Source organism: Pseudomyrmex gracilis, unplaced genomic scaffold (genome assembly GCF_002006095.1).
Source record: "Pseudomyrmex gracilis isolate BER0280 unplaced genomic scaffold, ASM200609v1 scaffold_1634, whole genome shotgun sequence".
Classification (NCBI taxonomy): domain Eukaryota; kingdom Metazoa; phylum Arthropoda; class Insecta; order Hymenoptera; family Formicidae; genus Pseudomyrmex; species Pseudomyrmex gracilis.
Window position 1 is genome coordinate 6,631 of NW_018022218.1, and position 19,053 is coordinate 25,683.

General features: G+C 36.3%; 4 protein-coding genes and 1 long non-coding RNA gene across 8 annotated transcripts; 4 read left to right on the top strand and 1 right to left on the bottom strand.

The window, feature by feature from the left end:
- Window positions 1–347: 347 nt before the first annotated feature.
- On the top strand, window positions 348–564 carry LOC109862332. Its single transcript, XR_002251125.1, has 2 exons — window positions 348–388; window positions 482–564. It is a non-coding gene; the product is annotated as an uncharacterized LOC109862332 (long non-coding RNA).
- Window positions 565–1,559: 995 nt separating this feature from the next.
- On the top strand, window positions 1,560–4,813 carry LOC109862330 (nuclear inhibitor of protein phosphatase 1). Of its 3 annotated transcripts, none has more exons than XM_020442356.1 (7): window positions 1,560–1,760; window positions 1,886–2,174; window positions 2,328–2,388; window positions 2,486–2,639; window positions 2,953–3,173; window positions 3,252–3,455; window positions 3,567–4,813. In XM_020442356.1, the coding sequence occupies exons 2-7, from the start codon at window positions 2,146–2,148 to the stop codon at window positions 3,930–3,932; spliced, it is 1,035 nt and encodes a 344-aa protein (XP_020297945.1). In that variant the 5' UTR covers window positions 1,560–1,760; window positions 1,886–2,145; the 3' UTR covers window positions 3,933–4,813. The 3 variants fall into 3 exon arrangements, with proteins under 3 accessions (XP_020297945.1, XP_020297947.1, XP_020297946.1); XM_020442358.1 differs by having other exon boundaries at window positions 1,904–2,174; XM_020442357.1 differs by lacking the exon at window positions 1,560–1,760 and having other exon boundaries at window positions 1,825–2,174.
- A 130-nt stretch (window positions 4,814–4,943) lies between these two features.
- LOC109862329 (tubulin alpha chain-like) lies at window positions 4,944–8,642 on the bottom strand. 2 transcript variants are annotated; one of them, XM_020442355.1, is made up of 5 exons: window positions 8,565–8,642; window positions 6,608–6,827; window positions 6,176–6,477; window positions 5,438–6,019; window positions 4,944–5,362 (listed from the first exon to the last, which is right to left on the bottom strand). In XM_020442355.1, exons 2-5 carry the CDS (start codon window positions 6,783–6,785, stop codon window positions 5,126–5,128), a joined length of 1,299 nt encoding a protein of 432 aa, XP_020297944.1. In that variant the 5' UTR covers window positions 6,786–6,827; window positions 8,565–8,642; the 3' UTR covers window positions 4,944–5,125. The 2 variants fall into 2 exon arrangements, with proteins under 2 accessions (XP_020297944.1, XP_020297943.1); XM_020442354.1 differs by lacking the exon at window positions 8,565–8,642 and adding an exon at window positions 6,939–7,107.
- LOC109862328 (coiled-coil domain-containing protein 142) lies at window positions 7,737–11,499 on the top strand. The gene is made up of 13 exons (XM_020442353.1): window positions 7,737–8,108; window positions 8,200–8,420; window positions 8,549–8,681; window positions 8,806–8,951; window positions 9,056–9,243; window positions 9,304–9,495; window positions 9,575–9,714; window positions 9,890–10,174; window positions 10,266–10,382; window positions 10,527–10,680; window positions 10,825–10,942; window positions 11,013–11,200; window positions 11,333–11,499. The coding sequence occupies exons 1-13, from the start codon at window positions 7,938–7,940 to the stop codon at window positions 11,467–11,469; spliced, it is 2,190 nt and encodes a 729-aa protein (XP_020297942.1). The 5' UTR covers window positions 7,737–7,937; the 3' UTR covers window positions 11,470–11,499.
- Window positions 11,500–11,759: 260 nt separating this feature from the next.
- On the top strand, window positions 11,760–18,855 carry LOC109862327 (peroxidase). The gene is made up of 5 exons (XM_020442352.1): window positions 11,760–12,862; window positions 12,933–13,382; window positions 16,734–17,283; window positions 17,371–18,469; window positions 18,577–18,855. The coding sequence occupies exons 1-5, from the start codon at window positions 12,732–12,734 to the stop codon at window positions 18,768–18,770; spliced, it is 2,424 nt and encodes an 807-aa protein (XP_020297941.1). The 5' UTR covers window positions 11,760–12,731; the 3' UTR covers window positions 18,771–18,855.
- Window positions 18,856–19,053: the final 198 nt, after the last annotated feature.

Consider the following 19,053-nt stretch of genomic DNA (forward strand, 5'->3'; position numbering starts at 1 on the left):
GGTTTCAACCGCTGGTTTTAGCCGTATTTCCACAAAAGTGGAACTCAAAGGCCGTTCTCCATGAAACTCAAGTCGCAGGTCTCGTGGAACTGATCAATCACGTTGGTCGATTGGCTGATTTGACTCTGCAATTGGTCAATTCCACGAGATCAGATACTTGCGTTTAATGTAGAACGGCCTTTGAGTTCCACTTTTGTGGAAATACGGCTAAAACCAGCGTCTGAAACCGTCGTAAAAAATTACAATAGGATGGACGCTCTCAGATTTTTCTCTGGTTTTTAAATGATTTACAAAATCGTCTCCAGTTGCATGCAGTTCCAAACAATTTATTATCAGATAATTTAAATTATTTTGTCTTTAATTTCTGATAATAAGGTGTTATTTTCAGGTAATAATAAGTAAAAATTTTATTATAATTTTTAAATGTACTTAGTTAAAGATAAGCAAAGTGATAAAAGTTATGTTTTTGTAAATGTTATAGGTACTCAACTTATTAATAAAGAGGATCAAGAAAACCAAAATAATCAAATGGAATATAATAAACAAAATGAAGAAACACAAGAAGAACAAGAAAAGTTTTTGATTCAAGTAGAATGATAAATAAATTGAAGAAACACAAACAGGATGTATTAAGAGAAAGGAACAATATAATAAGCAAGATGATGGAACGCAAATGGATGCGCAATGTACAAATAAGTCGCCACGGAAACAAAAATCAAAAGGCAGAATACATTTACAGAAGAAATTACATAAACTAAAACAACAGTTAAAAAGACAGAAAGATAATACTCCAATATGTATGTTTTTTTTTTAATATGTTATATTTTGCATATATTTTCTTGCATTTGCATGTATTTTTTTGTGTTTAATAAAAATTACAAAAATTATTGTAAAAATATATTTTGTTATAGATTATTCTTTTTTTGTACTTTTTTAAATTACTTCATATACATAAATATAAATTAAATTATAGAATATTAATTTCTCAAATTTCTTACAGCTAATAACGAAGAAATGATTATAATCAAAAACGGATACAAAATATACACTTGATTTCCAGTGTACATTTGTTTCTGGAACTGTAAAATTATCAAGCCAGATCTACCTATTAATTTTATTATTTAATATTAATTATTATTGTAATTGATTACTATTGTAATTTATTTACATAATATTTTATTTTCTTTTATAATAAAAAATAAATTTACAATTATATATTTATTCTTATACTTTAATAATAAAAAAAATATTTTATGACAAATACACTATCTGTGTTTACTTTATTATTTTATTTACTAAGTGCATGTTTCCTAGTAAAATATGTAGGTGACAAAATATAAAATAATTCTTCAATTTATCTTTGTTATTTGCAAAATAAATTAAACACAGCTGAAATAATTCATTATTTTACACTGTGTAATCTGTGTCTCCAATCGAAAAACGCTTATAATACTCCTTTTCATAGTTTTCAAATACATTCAAATGTAAGCGCGTGTACACTTCTTAAAATAGCGACAGATCACGTGATCTTGTCTCTTCTACATCAAAGATGCCGACACTCAGGCCATGTTCCGTTATTACAGGCAGTACTGAACAATCTATAAGATACGTAACGTGAACCTATAAATTTTCAGTACTGCCAGTAATAACGGAACAGGGGGTCAGTGTCGCAACTGGTATAACTAGACTGTGCCTAAAATCAGCAGCTGAAACCGTCGTAAGAAAGTACCATAGGATAGCTGCTCTCAGGTTTCTCTCTGGTATTATATACGTAAACTTAATATTTTAACATTTTAAATACAATAATCTAAATTAAATACGACATAATATAAAAACTTGCATATTACACTAATATAAGAAATAATAAAAAAAAAACTTGCAACAGCCCTCAAATCGCCCACAGCTGTATCCAAGCCTGTCAAAGCACAGTCACGTGATCTCTGAATACGAGCCAACTGAGAAAATCTCTCTGCCTAGGAGATCTAGGATTATTAGCGCAGCAGAGAACCTTTTTCGATTGTTCAGCGTTTGCAAATATAGGATTTGTTTTCATCTATGTATTCGAACAAATGCGGAATTGAACGGACAACTCCCGCTGGAATAGTCGAGTAAATAAATCTCGTTGAACCTGGTTATCGCACGACAATGGCCAACCATTACGAAGTGCCGAATTGGTACGTTCCCTGTAATTTGAAGGAATTCCCCACGAATTTCGAGGAAGAGATACATGTTTGCGCAATTGCGCGTCTCGCGACTTTTATTGCCGTGCATGAGATAAACTAGAGACGACCGACGTTACGCTTCGCGTCGTTTTTTTTCTTTTCTAGGGCGGGGAAACCACCGGTAGGATTGCATTTGGATGTGCTAAAGAATGACAAGTTGATTCAGGTAAGTCGACACCTTTTAATCAGAGAGATTACTCATCTGGGTTCTGTCAAACTTTTCAAACTGTGTATTTCGCTTTATGTCAATACATTTCTTGCAGAAACTTATGGTGGATGAAAAGAAATGCTATCTCTTTGGTCGCAATCAACAGCTCAATGACTTCTGCATTGATCACGCATCGTGTTCTCGAGTTCATGCAGCTCTTGTTTATCACAAACACCTCAATCGAGCATTTTTAGTAGATCTAGGAAGCAGTGAGTATAAATTTTGTTTTTCATACAGTACAAATTATGATTTCCACACAGAACAAAAATCTGTAGATGACTCAATAAATCTCAATAGATGTTCATTAGACATCTATAACTTTGTGATATTTGATTTGATGTATGATAAGGTTTTTGTGAATTTTTGTTCTGTATGGGTCAATGTCACCACATTCATTAAAAACAATAGCTAAGCTAATGTTTTATTTACAAATAATTTGTGTATAAAGATTTCTGTTTGATCTTCTGATTTTTTATATAACTGTTATTTGTGATTTGTGAGCATTTTCTGATAATTTTTCAGCTCATGGGACCTTCATCGGAAATCTACGTTTGGAACCTCACAAGCCAACTCAGTTACAAATAGACAGTACATTTCATTTTGGTGCGTCCACTCGATATTACATAATCAGAGAGAGACCTCAGACTGGCGCCAGGCCTATTATCGAGGAACTGGAAAAATTATCTGAAGACATGGATGCTGGTGGTTTACTAGGTCTACCAGAAACAGAAACTGAATTAGATGTATGTGTAAAAAGAAATTTAATCTGTGTAACACTAGTGCTTCTTACTGTGATTTAATTATCTATGATTTTTGTTTAGAATCTAACAGAATTTAATACAGCCCATAATCGGCGGATTTCCATGCTCGGTATAACGGACGACGAGATGCACAAGCCCACGCGCAAACGAAAGAAAAAGGGCATCACTTTTAACGACGACGAAGAGGTGATCAATCCCGAAGATGTCGATCCGTCAGTGGGAAGGTTTCGTAACCTTGTACAAACAACAGTCGTGCCTAGCAAAGTACGTGTTACGTTTATTACGCATTTACTACGAAGAACAATGAGACATTTCGGTCATGTAATGAGAGAAATATTAATTTTTCCCTTGGAATATATTTTTTATTTATTACAGAGAATGCGAATGGAAGGAGGCCTCATTTCACTGTCCGAAGATCACAATCCGCTGAAGCACATGCAGCCGACGTCTACCACTCCTCAGCTGTACCAGGATCTACCTCCCGAGCAGTTCACGCCGTCCTCGACTTCGATGATCAATCCGTTTTCCACCGCTCTCACGTTGACGTCGCGGCTCGGCATCACCCTGCCCAATCCGGCTCCGGAAGTCGAGATGACGCCGAATCAGATGCCGACGGAGGTACCTCAAGTGCAGGAGCACCTGCCGGCTACGACGGAGCCGCGCACAATGGAACCGAAGAAGAAGAAGTACGCAAAAGAAGCGTGGCCTGGGAAGAAACCAATTCCGACGCTCCTTGTATAATAAAGAATTGCATATATCGCGGTCCTTGCTGACTTTCTGAGAGACTTTATTCGAGAAGTGTTTATATATATATTGTAAACTTTCGTACACGATTTTTCGTTAGATTTTACCGCATATATGCGCAGATTCTTATAATTTTCCAACAAGCCTGTTTTAGGTAATGTTAAATATAAGATTATTATTAAAAAAAAATTATATATATATATATATATACTCTAGCTAAAATATTTTAGTAATAAAATATTGCCTATATTACTTTGAAGTGTATTTGGCTTAGGATATAAGGATGTGTAAAAATTTCCTACTCACAAAGAGCAAAAGTTTACAGCAAAGTGGTCCAATAACGGATACATCCAGTTGACTGGAATTGACTGAAATTGTATGAACATTCAATAATTACAGTTTTATGTAAGCTATTGATGACCGATAATATTGAATACTTCTCTGTCAAACGTGTTATTAATATTTATTAACTTTCTCTAGTACTCTTTTATTTGCTTTCCAACTTTATATATATATTTCATATATATATATATTTCATATATATATATATGAAATAACTGTTGATAGAAAAAGTTACTTCTCAACTCTATCGTATAGATTTGTTTGTTATAATTTATTATAGTATAATTTATGTATCATTGGGCTGCTCTTAGAAAATTAATAAGCGAGAGTGACAAAGTTTGATCATATTATCGTTAAAAAACAGTGTACTTTCTATGTACATTCGCGCTATTGCTCTATGTGCAATGAAATCGATGTAAATAGCTATACGGAAAAGGACTTTCGTTGATGTACTTTTATAAATGTCAGTACCAAAAAAAGAAGTCAATAAAAAGAAAAGCAAAGATATTGTATACACGTTAAATATATACAAATATATACTATTTTGGTTCAGTAAAGATTATACCAAATGTGTGGTTATTCATGTTTCTGTATTTTTACCTGCGCTGTACAAAACGTCGATTGCAGATGTGATGCGGTAAATTAATTATTTGTGTTGCACAGAGAATTCCCACAAAAAATATATTCTTATCAAAATAAGAGTACATGGTAACAATTTACATAGGAATATATAAACATAAAAGATTTTCACAAAAGTTGTGTGTTTGCGATGCGACATTTTTCTTGTAATTTTCACTTCGGGCAACGAAAATGAATACCGGCTTGTTGAAAGATCCTTCAAAAGCACGTTAGAATGACGATACATCCGGAGTAGATGGCGATTCGAGGGCAACTTCTTCATAATCTCTCTCGAGTGCCGCGAGATCCTCGCGCGCCTCCGCGAACTCGAGTTCCTCCATACCTTCTCCTATGTACCAATGAACGAAAGCGCGTTTATTATACATCAGATCGAACTTGTGATTGAGCTTAGCCCACGCTTCTTCTATCGCGGTTGTGTTAGATAACATGGAGACAGCTCGTTGGACCTACGAATTGTATACAAGAATGAAAATATATCACAATTCGAAATTGTTTAAAATAGTCATGATGAGAGATGTTACTTTGGCGAGATCGCCGCCTGGGACGGCGGTGGGCGGTTGATAATTGATCCCAACTTTGAAACCCGTCGGACACCAGTCGACAAATCGAATACAGCTTTTGCCCTTCATAGCCGCGATCGCGGCGTTGACATCTTTGGGCACTACGTCGCCGCGATACAAGAGGCAACAGGCCATATATTTGCCCTCGCGCGGATCGCACTTGACCATCTGATTGGAGGGCTCGAAACATTCGGAGGTGATCTCCGCGACCGACATGCCTTCGTGATAAGCTTTCTCGGAGGATACTACTGGGGCGTAGGTCGCCAGTGGGAAATGTATGCGGGGATAAGGTACCAGATTTGTCTGGAACTCGGTCAGGTCGACGTTTAAGGCGCCATCGAATCTCAAAGACGCGGTGATCGACGATACCACTTGGCTGATCAGACGATTTAAATTTGCGTACAAGGGCCGCTCAATGCTGAGCTTGCGTCGACAAATGTCATAGATCGCTTCATTGTCCACCATGAAGGCGCAATCGGAGTGGCTGATTGTCGTATGCGTCGTTAATACCGCGTTGTAAGGCTCCACCACGGCAGTAGATACCTGAAAACGTTTAAATATCTCTTTTATTTTTTAAAGAAATGATGTAGTTTTTACATATTTCAATTGTTTAAAAACTGACTTGACTCAAAAGATATAAGCAGAGTGAAACATGTGAAAACATGTTGCGAGAAAATATTGAATTTTCTAAACTCTTACTTGTGGCGCTGGATATATGACAAATTCCAATTTGCTCTTCTTGCCGTAATCGTCAGATAATCTTTCCATAAGCAAAGACGTGAATCCCGATCCCGTACCACCTCCGAACGAATGGAAGACAAAGAAGCCCTGAAGACCGATACACTGATCCGTCAGTCGACGTACTCTGTCCATCACATACTCGATGATCTCGCTTCCGATGGAATAATGACCGCGGGCATAATTATTGGCAGCGTCTTCTTTGCCAGTAATTAATTGCTCCGGATGATATAGTCGTTTATATGTTCCCAATCGAACTTCATCTATAAAAATATTTATTTAGAAATTAAAACTAATGATTTTCTCACACAATTTCTTAATACATTTGTAACTTAGCTTTTTGAACAAATAATATGCTTTTTAAACTATTATACTATTTGTGATGTAACTGACCGACGACCGTCGGCTCCAGATCAACCATCACAGCGCGCGGTACCATTTTACCGGGATTCGTCTCGTTGAAGAAGGTGTTGAAACAGTCATTGGAACCGGAAACCTTGTCAGACGGCATGGTTCCGTCTGGCTGAATTCCATGTTCCAGGCAATACAGCTCCCAGCAGGAATTGCCCATCTGAACGCCCGCCTGACCCACATGAATCGATATACACTCGCGCTACAACAAACCGAAATATATTTTATACATATGCTTGGTGCATTATGAACGAAGAGTATCTTCAGGTTTTGAAACCTGAAGTTATTTAGAAAAATTTCATATCTTTGTTACCATTTTGTGACGATATATTTCTAAATTAAAGTCTTGATATTTTACACTACAAAATTTAGATAAAGAGTGTCGAATTTGAATTTTTAATTTAATCTTTAATTTAATCTTTTTTTAAACACAACAAATTTAGAAGTCGGCCATGAGCTGCCCTGAAAAAAAAACACTACAGCAATTTATATTTTTATTGCCTAGGCAACCGTTTTGTCTGAGCTTCAGGGAGGAACTTTAAATTTTTTATCATTGTTGCATTTCAATTATAAACTTTGATTAGATTCTAATTTTAATTTAATCATAATGAACTTAATAATTACAACGTTAATCGGTTTATCTTTTACTTAATGTTTTCAATAAACAATTATTCAAATTACAAAATTTAAGTTATTGTTAAGTTTCAGAGATTTCACGAAATTTCTTCTTCAATTGATTTGTCTATCCGAGTAAAATCGAAGGAAGCGCGCAATTTTTATGTAACATCGCATGTGTCATTCCGATTGCCATGCGTCAGACGTATCCGTGGCAACTACGAACGCGTGGTGCAACACTTGCCATCTGCAAAGTGACAACAGTCAGTACTGCCTAAAAATAGACAAACGTTGAACAAATTATGAATAAAATCGGCGTTCCAAAGAGATGCAACAATTGCATAACGACATAATGCTGCCCGTATAAATCACACGTATAATTGTACAATCTAGAAATAACTTTTCTACAATCAGTGAATATGTATTTTTTGTCTTTTTTATATTGTCCATTAATATGTAATTTACTTAATTAATTTTCACTGCCTAATTTTGCGAAAGTAACGTGTTAAATCAATTTAATAAAAAATCTTAGTGAAAAACAAAAATCTCGCGCGTTCAGAATGAACACACGTGTGCTTATGAGTTTCTTGGGTAAAAAATTAACTACACGCCAATGACAAATAAAAATTTTTAAATATTCTGATAGAGAAAAAAAAGAGATACAATTGAAATAAGCGCAGAAGAATCAGCGCACCACATGGATACTAATTACAGAGCAAATATCGCAAAGTGGTTACCACCTTCTGATGGAGCTCTCGACAAATGGCTCGTAGACGCTTCCTTCTTGGACGAGAAATTGGGAAAGCTCGCGGGGTGCTTAGCTTTACTTATCGAGGACTTCGCGGAAGGTCGAATTTGCGACTTGGAGGTCCGACTTACAGTACAGCGATAGAAATTTTATCATCAAAATAACCGTAAGATGAATTAAATGTAATTGTTTGTGTGTATCTGTTTTATAGGTGGTCGAAGAATTACTAGACAGCTTAGAGGATTTAATAGTGTCTTACAAATCAACATGCAGCTTGGAAGAGCTGAGCAATCATCCGATATATAAATATAAAATAAATCATCTGTCGATGATATTGAAACGCAAGCTCAATGTGGTCGCGAAATTCGCCAAAGATTTAATTATTGACGTTGTTGATTGCAAAAGCGAAGAGAATATCAGAGTAGTGTTCAGGTAGAACGCTTCTTACTTATGTTATCTCAATTTTAATCTCCATTTACAACGATATATATTTAAGAATTTTTTAAATAAATGTATAGACAACAATAGGATATGAAAATAACAATGAGAAAATTATACAGATTGGTAAATGCTTACAATAACATGCTCGATATGAATCGGGATGTGTCGGTCTCGTCTGTTAATGTTTTCTACAACGACTGCCCATCCATGCTGGAACCGTTGAAAAAACTTTCTGTAACTAAGATATTGCAGGTATGTTTATTATTCATTTGTCTAAATTATTGCTTTTATCAAAAACTTTATCACTTTATAAAATTATTTTGATATGTAAAATATATAAATTTTAAAAAGTAACAATGTAAAACAATTTTTGTAGATATTAGCAAAGAACAGAGCAGAGGAGTCCTGTCACGAACTCATCGATTGTCTGTTGGCAAATTACGAACCTCGTGAAAAAGTCCAGCCTAATTCTTCAACAAACGATGTCGACGTTTCGGAAAACTCCAGCATCGAGATTTATCGGTCAGTTCGCATTATTGTGTGTCGATATTGTGCGTCATTAATTATTATTGTTTTTGCTTTCTTTACAATATAGTCGTAAAAATTTTCTGTTTCTCGAACTATAGTGCTCTCACGAGACATTTAACTCCACCGATCGCGAGTGCAGCGTCCACGTCCGAAGTAGAGACATCCGACATCGAAAGTATGCAAGCGCTTGTGAACACGCAGAATGAGCAAGTTCTACGACTTTTGAACGTCGTGCAAGAAGTCTCGCCGCAACTGCTCGGTACAGATGCCTTGAAGACCAGCAAAGGTGTGTATAATAAATTTCTTATATATCTGTTATTAATTATTCGATATTAATTTTTATCAGATAAGACGAAATTAAGAAGCAGCGCCATAAAAAAAGTGAAGAACTACTATCAGGAAGTTGCGTGGGGTTCTCTGTCCGGTATTTTGGATCACGTGATACTCTGGTGGTCCCGAGAAGCCCTCGCGACTCATCACAGCCACGGTGCTCAGCATCTCAAAGATTGGCTGCGGCAGTTCATTCAGGGAAATGACAGTAAAATCACTTTTCTCATTTTTAAGAATAAAAACATATTCTTTTTTTCGTAGAATTTATCTCATTTAAAAACTTTCAGTTCCATCCACGATCAGACCAGCGCTGCAAAACTTGTGCGACGCGCTCGGATACCACACGACCATCACTGCCTGGGACCAGATATTTAGATTAGCTTACACTTCGGCTTTCAAGTGCCGTTCGAAACCGTCGTCTACCGAGGTAGACACATTTCTGAAAGTTTTAAATTAAAATTACTTTTAAATCCAATTGAATTTCAAATATTAATTTTAAATTTACTTTAACGATATTAATAAGCTTATGGAAACAAGCTAGGAAGAGAAAACAAAAGTATTTTGTACCTGGATTAAAACGAAAAACGGTGACGTTCTCGCAGGGAACTAACACGGGCCAGATGTTCGTCGAGTTGTTCCAATTGCTGGTTACTCTCAGCAACGAGTGCGAAGTGGGCGGCGAGTGGGTGATAGGGGCGCCTTTGATAGAACTACCGTTATCAGAGCAGATTGTTGTGTTGCACAGAATGGACCACTCGGTGCACACGGCGACATTGTGGGCTATTCAAGAGGCCAAGACAATAGCTCACACTTGGAACCTGGATGTGTTCTTTCTTCTAGTTAAAGGCGACGTGGTGAACTGCCTTGAAGAATTGTCGTATCTCAAGGTCTTTTTTGTCTCTTTAAATATATATTTTTTTTAACATATTTGACATATTCACTACCTTGTATGTGATTTATTTTGTTAATTGATCGTAGCTCGCCGATCACACAACCGCACTGGCTACGGATTCCATTAGCGTTCAAGTATACGTGTGCGCGAAGATGAGAGCAAAAATCGTTTCCGAAGTCAAAGCAAACGTTGAATTGCTGCAGGTAATATAGTGTCATAAAACTTTAGTTTCTTTAAAAACAAAACAATTTGACAATTGTTTCTCCTAAACGGTAGTTTTTTAATTTTAAAATTCACCATTTAAATCTTGTCAGATACTCTTATCTATCTATATATTTTTTTCTCAGAGTAGTCCAACTGAATGCATCGACACACTTGCAAAAATCTGTCGTGTAGTCAGCCTCGCAAATTTGCACATGTGTTTTCCGCAGTCGAATTACTGGAGACGAAACAGCAGTGTGACTCCGATTGCGACCAGTCTTTATGTAGAGACTTATTTTGGTACGTTTCCACCATATATTTTTGCATCTTTCAATATACACGACATTATATTAAAATAGTTTGTAAAAATATTCTGCGCTTGTGTAATTTTTGTTATATTTCAAAAGTTTTCTTGGTAACAAATCAAAGTCACATGTTCTTTAGAAAAGGTGTTGCTGCCAGTGTTGGAAGTAATAGAGGATCACGAAACGTCGAACATGATTCTGCGAATAATGTGCGAGGCGTGGCTTGATTACATTTATCTGCATCGCATTAAGTTCAGGTAAATCATCTCATCTTGATGTCAAGAGAAACACATTTTATTATATACGATGAAATAAATAAATTTCCAGCGAGTACGGTGCGCAACAATTACTGACGGATTTCGCATACGTATCGACATGGGTCAACGACTGCCCGATCATTTCGCAAAACGTCAGAAGTCACTTGTTGAAGAACGAAGTTTTGCGTCGTTGCGAAGGCGTTGGTAGGCTTCTTCTGAGACATCCGGGAGAAGCTATCGCTATGCGCAAGCGATTCGGTAATTGCGTCGTAATATGTGCTTGAAAAATATCTTGCTTTTTTCTCCAAAAATATTTTTTTGTTTTTAAAAACAATAAAAAAAACACAAAGATTTGTTACTTCGACAAAACTTCTTGCTGCTTTTTTTCAGCTCGAAGAACGAACGAGCGCGGATCACCCGAATCTCCAGGTCTGGAACGCATGCCAGCTGAAATGTACGTTCCGAATCAAGAACAGTGGCTCGAGTTGCGCGCTCCTAAGCGATATAACTTTTGCTGTACGGAATAACAGAAAAATAAACGATAGATTTGCCAAGAAGTTTCATTTCATGTTATTGATGAATAAATGTAGAGCACAATTTATTCATTATCGTAAAATATCTTTGTTAAAAATATTTTCTATTCTTTCCTCTGGCACAGTAATGAAATTTAAATAATTAATCTTTTTCTATACTAATTTTCTCGACATATCCATGATAATTATTATATTAAATTTAAATAATTAATCTTTTTCTATACTAATTTTTTCAACATATCTATGATAATTATTATATTAATAAACAATTCTAAATCCGTTTTCTAAATTATGCAAAAAAAATGTGCGCGCGCGTGTGTGTGTGTGTGTGTGCGTGTATGTGTACAAAATGACCATTTGTTGCCATCGCAGATTAACGTTTTTGTGAAGCCTAACAAAGCACGGAAACCTTTCTGCGATCTGACAACGTATTACGTTACATGAGTGCAAGATGCGGTGAGAAAATCAACGAGCATATCGCAGTCAAATATCGGCGTTCATTGTAAACGCTACGCGTGTGCGTATAGCAATTAATCTCGATTTTAATAAAAAAGACGTGTCTATTTTACAATATTGTACAAGTAAAGCAACGCAAACTACAAGATTAATTTTTTTAAATCTTATTTTTACACAGCAAAAACAATGCTATTGAATTATAATAAGTAATTCCGGTTTTATTCGATTTTTTATTTATGCATACTTCTCTACTTTTTGCGAATTGTCTGTGATTACTTGTGTAAGTCGACGCTCAGCTTGTTGCTCAAGTTGTTGTCACTGCCATGTCGTACCGCAAAATAAAAATGTGGCAAGGCAACTCAAGTTTCATTCCCGACACTGTCGATTCTCAATGTACTTTATATAACCGATCCAGTTTGCGCTAGTGTGTGAACGAAGAGCTAACGAAATCCATCTCTTCGTATACAGTTATATGTTTTCATCGAGAGAATTAACTACGAGAGAGAATAATTAGCTCTGAAATTGTGTTAAAATCCTAATAATCACAAATTTGTTAGTTTACAAAATTTTTTAGATATTGCACGTATATTTGTTCCAAAAAACGTGCTTGTTGGCATATGTCGCCAGTAAGAGAGATGTGTTATGAAGAAATACAAGAAAGATGTGCTACGTAGTTACATGAAGTCAGAGCAAATCAAATTCTCGAAGAAGAAAATCATCTGCGAATCACTCGCAGAATTTGAAGCAGAGCTACTTGTCCACTATTTGCGCATCGTCTGCGGATTAGTCCGATAACAAAAATGCGCAATATTACAGAAAGAACGCCTTTGAGGCGTACGGATTCGCTCGATTACATTGAATTCGCCAATCTCCTCAGAACTCGACGAACGCGAATACGGCAGTTTCAGTGTTGTATTTGTGGCATGCTAATGTAAGTTTTATAGCTAATCGTCCTTAATTACAAATATTGATAGTAATCCGATTTGTTCGCGATTTTGCAGAGTGGTCTTTACCGTGGCTATCATGGTCTTCATCAGTTATTCCATGAATCACATGAATCACACCAACTTCACCAATTCCGCAATCGACAACGCGACGTCTGGTAACTTGGGTGATACCCTGAGACTAGGATTCGCACCTGGATCCGCCTCACACGCGTCCTTCAGCAGCACCGCTACAGCCGAGCTCAACTCCGTTCTGGTGTCTAGCGAAAACATTGGCACTGCAACAAATAGTCTCAGTCAACAAGAATACATACGGGGATTGCAGGCTGGCGAGCGGGCGATGAAGGATCGTCTGTCCGCCGATGTGATTGCCGCAAACTCGCCGTTGCCAGCTTCGTCTCCGGAGTCTAGACACCGCTACGCTGTGAGCACAAGTTCTAACGTGAACGCGCTCGCCTTAGCAGCGGTGGGTGAAATCGCGGCGACGAGAATAATCAAGAATATGAGGTGAATCTTTATATTTTTAAATCTCAATAGAAAGAGCTATTATACCAGATATACATATATCAGTGTATATCTACTTTATTTCGACAATGAATACATAAAACGTTTCGATCAAATTTTTGATCTTCCTCAGTGGTGTCTGTTTAAAAAATTTTTTGACATATTATGTGATAATTTTTTAATATATGGAATGACAACGTATTTATTTGTCTTTTTGTCCACTTAAATGAACAAATTATTCTGTTGTTACGGAATATAGATTAAATACAGGACATAATTTTAATTGGCAAGGAACAAAAATTTTAGACACAGAAAAATTTTATTACAGACGATCTATCAGAAATGATTTAAATTAAACTTCAAGACAACCCGATTAACATAATGTCTGACACTGAAAAGTTGAAACCCTATTTTCCTTTTTTAGAATCATTTAAATCAAATAAAATAGCAATGTTCGAGATTCTCATAAATGGTTTGACTTGTGTTTGCTGACACCTGATAGGTTCATAATATTCAAAGAAGCGTGCACGGGAAAAAAAGTTATGCTATTATATGGTTAGCAAGAAAAATGGTTGACTCTACGAAATTTTTTGTTTCATCAACAAAATGTTTTGTTGGCAAAACAAATATTTTGATAAACTTAACAAATGTTTTTTTGCTGGCCATATAGTAACTAATTTCTTGCTATTCTAGCAAATCTTTTTTTTCTGTGTGGGGATATATAGTACATATAAATATATCTCATGTAAAGGAGTCATATCACCAACAAAGTTCAAAATCTTGTGTATACTTTTGAAGTAACAAACATATAATCGGTGTAAATCAAAGTAAATTCTATATTTCCAAAGTAGTGATACGACATTTCTAACTGATTAATATTGTGGTAAGAAATAATCAAATTATTAATAAGTTATAAATTAATTTTATCATAGTAATTGTACAAAAATGTTAAAAATTTTTTTAATAGACATCACTGAGGAAGATCAAAAATTTGATCGAAACGTTTTATGTATTCATTGTCGAAATAAAGTATACACTCCCAGCAAACAATTTCTGTTCTTGACAATTTCGGCGCAGACCTTGGCAACAGAGACTCTTTGCAGAAATGCTACAATACGGAAACACTGCCAAAACTGTTAGCACACAGAAAGAAAAAACGCAACAACTCTGTTGATAAATACATGAGAGTATTGTGGCCAAAACGATTCCATATATGTCAGTGAAATTGACAACAAATAGATGGTCGATTGCAAACAGTTCTGCTTTTAGCAATACTGTGACAAAACAGTCCGCAAAACCGTACCAGAGATCTGTTTATGACAAAAGTCGGGTCGATCTGTTAAGGTTGTATTTAGGGTAAGATAAAAGATATGCCAGATTATTCAAATTTTGCCAGTCAGTAGATAATATAAAAAAAAAACATTGTGTAAAATTTCAGCTCCTTTGCGAGTCTTGTTAAAAAGTTAGTACGATTTTAATTTAACACGAGTTCTTATGGGATTTCACGATATTCTGATATAAATTAAAAAATAACTGTAGATGTAGATATGCCGTAATTTTAAAATTTTTTGCAGTTGTTAATAAAATATCTTAAAAACAAATTCCACTCGAAAAAATAGTCATTTCGAGAATATCACATAAAATATAAATTTATATTTTGCTAAAATTAATAAAAATATATATTTAATATACATAAAACAATTATATTTATAATTGTATACATCAATTGTTACGTTTTAACGAACTTTTATGATTAATACATTTCCAGTTTTTCATTTATCTTATGTTGCAAGTAGAGTATAATCCTACTCAAAAGTATCAAAAGTGAACATTAAAATGGCACAAAATATACGTAAAAACTTTTTCGTAGTCATTAAAAGTATAATAAATAGTTTTTTTAACTTATTTTAATACAAATAATACTTTTCCAGCAAACAATTATTATCTAAATATTAAAATAGTTCCGGTTTACGCTATTCCATACAGCACTGCAAGATAGCAGGAAGATTGCAGCAACATTGTTGTGCAAGATTGCAACATTGCAGAAACAGTGCAAAATGTTGCAGCATTGCAGCAACAGTAAAATGTCCGCTTACAGAAATATTGCAATGTAACATTGCAGTATAATATATATGCAATAATACTTTTTGTGTGTGTGTATATATATATCGGCATAATAGTTTTAATAACATATACAGAACAAATCTCCAATAGACATCTATTAAATGTCGTATAGAGCTGGTAATGTCTATGAGCGATTAATAAAGTTTTTGTTCTGTGTGGGAACATACAAAACTAAATCATTCTAAAATTATATAGAATGTTATAATTTCATAATTGAAAATTATAATATACCGACCTATACTGTATAAGATAAATAAAATACTCATAATAATGTTAAAAATATAACATAATAATGTTAAAAATCAATCTGCAATGATATTTTAATTATAAATAATAGTCTAAATTATAAAATATATATATATTTATTTATAATAATTTATAATTAATAATAAAATTATAAATGTGCAGAGATAAATCAAACGCAGCCCAAGTCTGTATTCCTGGCTTAGATCCGCTTACGGCCTTTTTCGCGCGAAAAAAACATGAAGTTAAGCAGGACACTAACATGTGGTAGTACCAGGCTTCAGAAATTACGTACATTGAATTGCAAAAAACTAACACTATATCTGTAATACAGTCACCGATTACACACTAATATTAATACGCAATTCTAACAATGTTTTAAGATATTGCTGCAATATTGCTGGAATAATATTTTCAAATAATGTTTTTGCAATATCTCTGCAACATTTCACCGCAGTTACAATGTTGCAACGTTGCAGCAATGTTGCTGCAAGGTTCTGTGCTGTATGGGATGTTTCTTTAACTTTTGACTGAGATCTTACCCTGAATACAACCTTAAACGCATTAACGACAGATTGCTACCAAACGCCAAGCAGGTCTGTTCGTGTATACGTGCGAACTGTTTGCAATTTGGCGCCAACAGACGGTGACCAAACCTATTCCGGATTTTGGCTTCGCTTTGGCGATAATTTGGCTTCGCTTTGCTTGTGGCAGACTCTGTCATCATTTTGGTCGCATTTTGACATTTCACATGTTGACAGACATGGTTACCAAACCGTATCCTACTGAGGACACAGATGGATATGGTTTTGTAACCAAAATGTTTGCTGGACTGATATACATATATCTAGTATAATAGCTCGGATTGTGCTCTTTCCTTGGAGATTTAAATTTTCACCGAGTAGTATATAATATTAATTGTTTATATTTTTATACTATGAAAATGATAAAAAACAGCTGTTATATAGCGAATTCTAATTCTTTAAGATTCGCTCGCGACGAGCCATCAGCGATCGACGCCTTGTTTGATAGCGGCTGGGTGCCAAACGACGCGTGCAAACAATACTTAAATTGTACTTGCAAGATCCACAAATATAGACTCTTCGACGGCAGCTGCAATCGACCGAGAGGCTGGGGCTCCGGTATGACACCCTTTAGAAGAGTCCTGCCGGCCGATTATGCCGACGGAATCGAATTACCTCGGAAAGCCAGGTCCGGAAAGGAGTTGCCTTCTGCCAGAGAAGTCAGTCTAAAAGTGCATAAGCCTTCTGCCAGCAGTAATCCGTCATTCACGGTAATGCTGGCTGTATTCGGCCAGTTTCTGGATCACGATATTACCGCCACCGCACTCAGCCAGGGAATTAACGGGAGTTCAATAGCGTGCTGCCCACCGTCAAAGAAACACCCCGAGTGCTTTCCTGTGCGAGTTGCAGCCGGTGATCCTGTGTACGATTTGACTGGCAAGACTTGCATAGACTTTGTGAGATCGGCGCCAGCTCCGCAATGTAAACTCGGACCTAGGGAACAGCTCAATCAAGTATTTCTATCGATTGTGTACAAACTTCCAGATATATATAATTTAATCGTCAAAAGTAATTTTGCGGATAATATCGTGTGTTTTCAGATCAGCGCTTTTATCGACGGCTCGGCTATTTACGGTCCGGACAATCAAATCGCTCGCGATCTGCGTGAGTTTGATGGCGGTCATTTGAGAATGCAACTTACTTCTGACAAACGGACGCTGCTGCCGGCGAGCACAAATCCTAACGACGGCTGCAATCGGGAGGTTGAGCGAAGTCACGGTCGTTACTGTTTCGCCGCAGGTGACGCCAGATCGAACGAGAATCTGCATCTCACCACAATGCATCTACTTTGGGCGCGGCAGCACAACAGGATTGCGGACGAATTGGCTAGAATCAATCCCACGTGGAACGACGAAACGATATATCAAGAATCGCGACGTATCGTTAGCGCTCAACTACAGCACATCACCTATCGCGAATTCTTACCTATCGTCTTGGGTGACAAAGCGATGAACAAGCACGATTTGAAGCCGCTATCTTTTGGTTACAAGAAACGGTCAGATAATCCAGACGAACTAACAAACGATCCGACGATAGCCAATCACTTCGCAGCCGCGGCTTTCCGTTTCGCTCACACTTTGCTACCGGGACTGATAAGGATGACGGACTCGGAGAAAGGCACGTCGTCATACATGGAGTTGCACAGGATGCTCTTCAATCCGTACAGTCTCTATGCCAAGAACGGCGTAGAGCGTTCGATTAACTCGGCCACGAGCAACGTTATTCAAAAATACTCCACGCATGTTACCTCGCAGTTGACAAACCATCTCTTCGAGGACCCCATGGCGAACTCTACAGTTCCCTGCGGTCTCGATCTGGTGTCGCTGAACATCCAACGTGGACGAGATCACGGATTGCCGGGATACATCGTTTGGCGAGAATACTGCGGACTGGGAAAAGTGGAAACATTCGACGATCTAGACGAATATCTGGACCGTCAGGCTTTGAAAGAGATATCGATGCTCTACGAGTCCGTGGCCGACGTGGATTTATATACCGGCGCGCTAGCGGAAATTCCAAAGTCAGGCACTTTAGTCGGACCTACGTTTACGTGTCTGATCGTCGATCAATTCGCGCGTTTGCAGAAGGGCGATCGCTTTTGGTACGAGTTTGCCGATCAGCCTTATCCTTTCACGGAAGGTACGGTTTATAAATTAAAATTATAAAAAGTTAAAAGGCAGTCAAAAGTTAAATTAAATTGTAATTAAAATCGAAAACAACGGAATGAACATTTTCAAACCTTGCAGATCAGCTCGTAGAATTACGCAGGAGTTCGCTAGCGAAATTAATCTGCGACTGTTCTGACAAAATCACGCACGTTCAGATGGAAGTTATGCGCTCCGTTGATCCTGATAATCCTAGAGTATCCTGCGAAGACATACCAGGACCTTCCTTTGCACCGTGGAAAGATGAAAATCACGCGTCTGATTTGGCCTTGTAACAATAAGAAATTTCTTCATAAATTTATATCTTTTAAGTATTCTTTTATACATGTATGAACTAAAACTTATAATAAAAACACCGGTATAAATAAAACAAGTGAATAAAAGTTATACAAGATTTTGGAATAAATAAATTTTAAACAATTAAAGAATCTTTTAAGGCTCCGAAGTTTTCCAAACTAATAAATATATGTATATTCGGTCATGAGAGCCGTTCGCTAGGTGTTGTGCGTAAATTATACGTGTATATATATACATATATACGTGTTCACGTGTAAATTT